Raw genomic sequence first — 3,432 nt, forward strand, 5'->3', positions numbered from 1 at the left:
ACTGGAGCGCTGCTGTAAGCATTTTTTTACTATGAAGTTGTTGTTCTTCTTCGCTAGAAGTAATAGTATTCTGTGAGTATGTGAGTATGTATAATGTGTATGTATATTGTATTGTATATTTGTATAGTTCATAGTTGTAATTTGTATACTGTATAGTATAGTGATCTATAGTGGTATTTTTAATTAGACGAAGTCAACTGACGTTTACGGTGTTGTCAGTTTTTAATTAAATAAAAATAGTGTTGTGACAAAGTAAAAACCCCTGAATTAATGATCGGTGATGGCACTAGTCGCCGCGTCGCGCTTTATAATAAGACGTTAAAAAACTGATTGTAGTTACTTAGTACTAGTACATAACTTATATCAGAGCACTTTTATACAATTTTGAAATAGAAATAATATTCTTTTATTGTTTGAAATGATTAACTATTCACACACATTGTTCATTCATCTGATTGAACAAGAACTGAACGCATCACAATTACTTTAAATATGGCAACATTATTTTACAAAGTGACATTAGCTACTGTCAGTTGGCTTCGTCTAATTAAAAATACGACTATACTTATAGTGTCATGTTAAAATAGAGTTTTCATTTTTCAACCAAATTCAAATAATTTTAAACAAACACATAAAGATGATGATTACCAAATTATATTTATTAATACATAGGCAATAAAAATACTTATGTAAGCTGTTGAATTGAAATGAATACATTTTACGTGTTAATATATTTAGTTTATCTGTTTTATTTAAGGAAATCACAACATTATGTGGGATTCGTCTACATTTCTAGGAGCCTTAACCCCAAAATTTTATGTGGCTTTGACCGGCACATCATCTCTTATTTCCGGCCTCATTCTGATATTTGAATGGTGGTATTTTAGGAAATATGGCACTTCGTTCATAGAGCAGGTAAAATGGGTAAATTTTGTAACTATTACTGGAATGGATATAAATTTTTATTTAAGTGAACCCATTTACTGAGAAAAATCATTTGTAGTACCTATACAGATTGCCAGCGAGTGGACTGTAAACTGTCAGGAGTATCTGTATAGTTAATGTAATGTATGTATTATCAAACTGCACTAGGTAATATATATATGAAAGGTTGAGAACTGAGCCCTATAGTAGTACCCTAACACATAAGTAGTGAATATATAAATATGGGACGTCTGCACCATGAGACCACTACAAAGTATTTAGCAGATATTAATTTATTTTATCACAATTGGCTTCTCTTTGTTTAGAAGTAATCTCATTCTAGCTCATCACAAATCATGATTTGTTTACTTTCTCAGTATTTTTGTTTTTAAAAAGGCACACTAACATAATTTAGCACTTACAGAGAACACATGACATACAAAAACACAATACATGCGCTCAACATACATTTAAACAATAATAAAGGTTAACTACATTATGAAATACAAATATGCAATTTTAAAATTTTATTATATTTGTTCTTTGCAATTGTTATTGGTGATGGAACAACACTTTAGTAACTATTTAATAATGAACTTTAGTTTTAGTTGTATAATAATAAATTTGTCATTAATAGAAGAAATAAGAAAAAAAAGCATTTATCCAGCCACATTATATCACATTTCATTTCACATTCTTAACTCAAATCCGCATATTTGGAATTGATCTAGTTTTTCTTTAGCATAATAATTGTCAAGTTTAAAAATTGTTTACCAGATGTCGCTTTCGACCGTCTGGGCCGGCTGGGGCTCGTGGGGCGCGACGCGGTCTCCGGAGGGCAGCGAGTGCAAGGTGTGGCGGAACCCCACGGCCCTCCTGCGCGGCGCCGAGTACGCGCGCCTCTGGGCCGCCGCGCGCACCGCGCCCCTCACCTACTACGACATGAACCTGTCGGCCCAGGACCACCAGGCCTGGCTCGCCGCCGCGCCCGCCTGGGGCGGAGCCGACGAGGCGCTGGCGCGCGCCTGGCGCGAGCGGGAGCCCGCGGCGCGCGTGGCGGCCGCCCGCGCCGCCCTGCGTCTGCGGCCCGACTGCGCCGCCGCGCTGCTGCTGCTCGCCGAGGAGGACGCGCCGACCGTCCTGGAGGTGAGAGCGATCGCCGCTTTCGACGCCGTTCGCCTTTTCGCTCGCGCGCATTCAAACCCCGAGCCGTGCAGGCGGAGCGCGTGTTGCGGCGGGCGTGGCGCGCCGGCGAGGCCTCCCTGAGGGCTTCGGCGGCGGCCGGGGCCGGCGGAGCCGCGAGGCGAGAGGCGGCGCTGCTCGCGCACGTGAAGCGGCGCGTCGCCATGTGCGCGCGTCGCCTCGGCCGCCTGAAGGACGCCACGCGCCTCTTCCGCGAGCTGTGGCGCGAGGCGGGCGGAGCGCCCCAGGCGCTGCAGGTGCGCGACAATCTCCTCGAGGTGCTGCTCGAGCAAGGCTCGTACGCCGACGCGCAGGCGGTGCTGGCGCGCTGCGAGGACGCCGCGGCGCCGCCGACGGCGACGGCTCTGTACACGGCGGCGCTGCTGCGCGCGCGCACCGGCCCCGAGCCGCCGGCGACGGAGGCGCTGCGACTCGCCATCGAGTTCAACCCGTACGTGCCCGCGTACCTGCTCGAGATGCGCTCGCTGACGCTTCCGCCCGAGCACGTGGTGCGGCGCGGCGACAGCGAGGCTCTGGCGTACGCCTTCTGGCACCTGCGGCACTGGCGGCGCGCCGACCCCGCGCTGCGCCTGCTGGCGGCGACGGTGAGGCCCCGGGCTCCGCCGCCGTTGAGCGCGGCGGCCCGGGCGGTGGACCGCGAGTTGCTGCCGCCGCACCACGGCTCGGCCGTCGGAGCCCGAGGAGCTCCGGCGCTGGTGCCCCTGGGGGTGGCGCTCTGCGTGCTCACGACTCTGACGATAACGCTCGACCCGCGGGGAGTTCTCTCCGCGCTCTAGTCGAAAACGATCTCCGATACGCTTTAGATATTGTAAATACTTACGTAATTATTTATTTGTACTCTGATAGTCCTAAGAAATAAATAACTTTAAAGTTACATTTGGTTTTACATTTGTCTTAATAATTCCAGTTTAAAGTAATACTGGCTTTATTGGCTATAGATTGGCTTCAGAATTTGGTCAGTCGATCACCTTCGGTGATACTTGGGTCTTCAGTAGAGGAATTGTAGCAGCTGGTTACAGTTTTGAAAACAGCTTTGAGTGTTAAGAGGATGAAATTGAACATAGGAAAAACAAAATCTTTGGTATTTGAAAGAGGTTTCAATAGGACTAGGCGAACAAGTGGATAAGTTCGTGTACTTGGGCTGTAGGTTTACTTCGGATGGAAAGTGTGACGCTGAAGAAAGACGACTGAATGCTGAAAATAGAGTAAATGGAGCGTTGCATTCGAGTGGAACAAATACAGTGGAAATGAGAATGTAACGATACGATAGGGAATGCTTTGGTGGTAGGATTTGTCATGTAGGAT

At 46.9% G+C, this 3,432-nt stretch overlaps 1 protein-coding gene across 4 annotated transcripts; it reads left to right on the top strand.

Annotated features, from left to right (window-relative positions):
- The first annotated feature begins 510 nt into the window (after positions 1-510).
- On the top strand, positions 511-3,001 carry LOC125053353 (protein ST7 homolog). 4 transcript variants are annotated; one of them, XM_047654690.1, is made up of 4 exons: positions 511-689; positions 739-924; positions 1,702-2,070; positions 2,142-3,001. In XM_047654690.1, exons 2-4 carry the CDS (start codon positions 772-774, stop codon positions 2,901-2,903), a joined length of 1,284 nt encoding a protein of 427 aa, XP_047510646.1. In that variant the 5' UTR covers positions 511-689; positions 739-771; the 3' UTR covers positions 2,904-3,001. The 4 variants fall into 4 exon arrangements, with proteins under 4 accessions (XP_047510646.1, XP_047510645.1, XP_047510644.1 ...); XM_047654689.1 differs by having other exon boundaries at positions 758-924; XM_047654688.1 differs by having other exon boundaries at positions 511-924.
- Positions 3,002-3,432: the final 431 nt, after the last annotated feature.

This window comes from Pieris napi, chromosome 10 (genome assembly GCF_905475465.1).
Source record: "Pieris napi chromosome 10, ilPieNapi1.2, whole genome shotgun sequence".
Taxonomy (NCBI): domain Eukaryota; kingdom Metazoa; phylum Arthropoda; class Insecta; order Lepidoptera; family Pieridae; genus Pieris; species Pieris napi.

Coding starts and splice junctions, on each gene's coding strand:
- LOC125053353 (XM_047654688.1), top strand. CDS start 772: ATGTGGGATTCGTCTACATTTCTAGGAGCCTTAACCCCAAAATTTTAT. Junction 925..1,701: donor TCATAGAGCAGGTAAAATGG/GTAAATTTTGTA, acceptor ATTGTTTACCAG/ATGTCGCTTTCGACCGTCTG. Junction 2,071..2,141: donor ACGCGCCGACCGTCCTGGAG/GTGAGAGCGATC, acceptor CGAGCCGTGCAG/GCGGAGCGCGTGTTGCGGCG.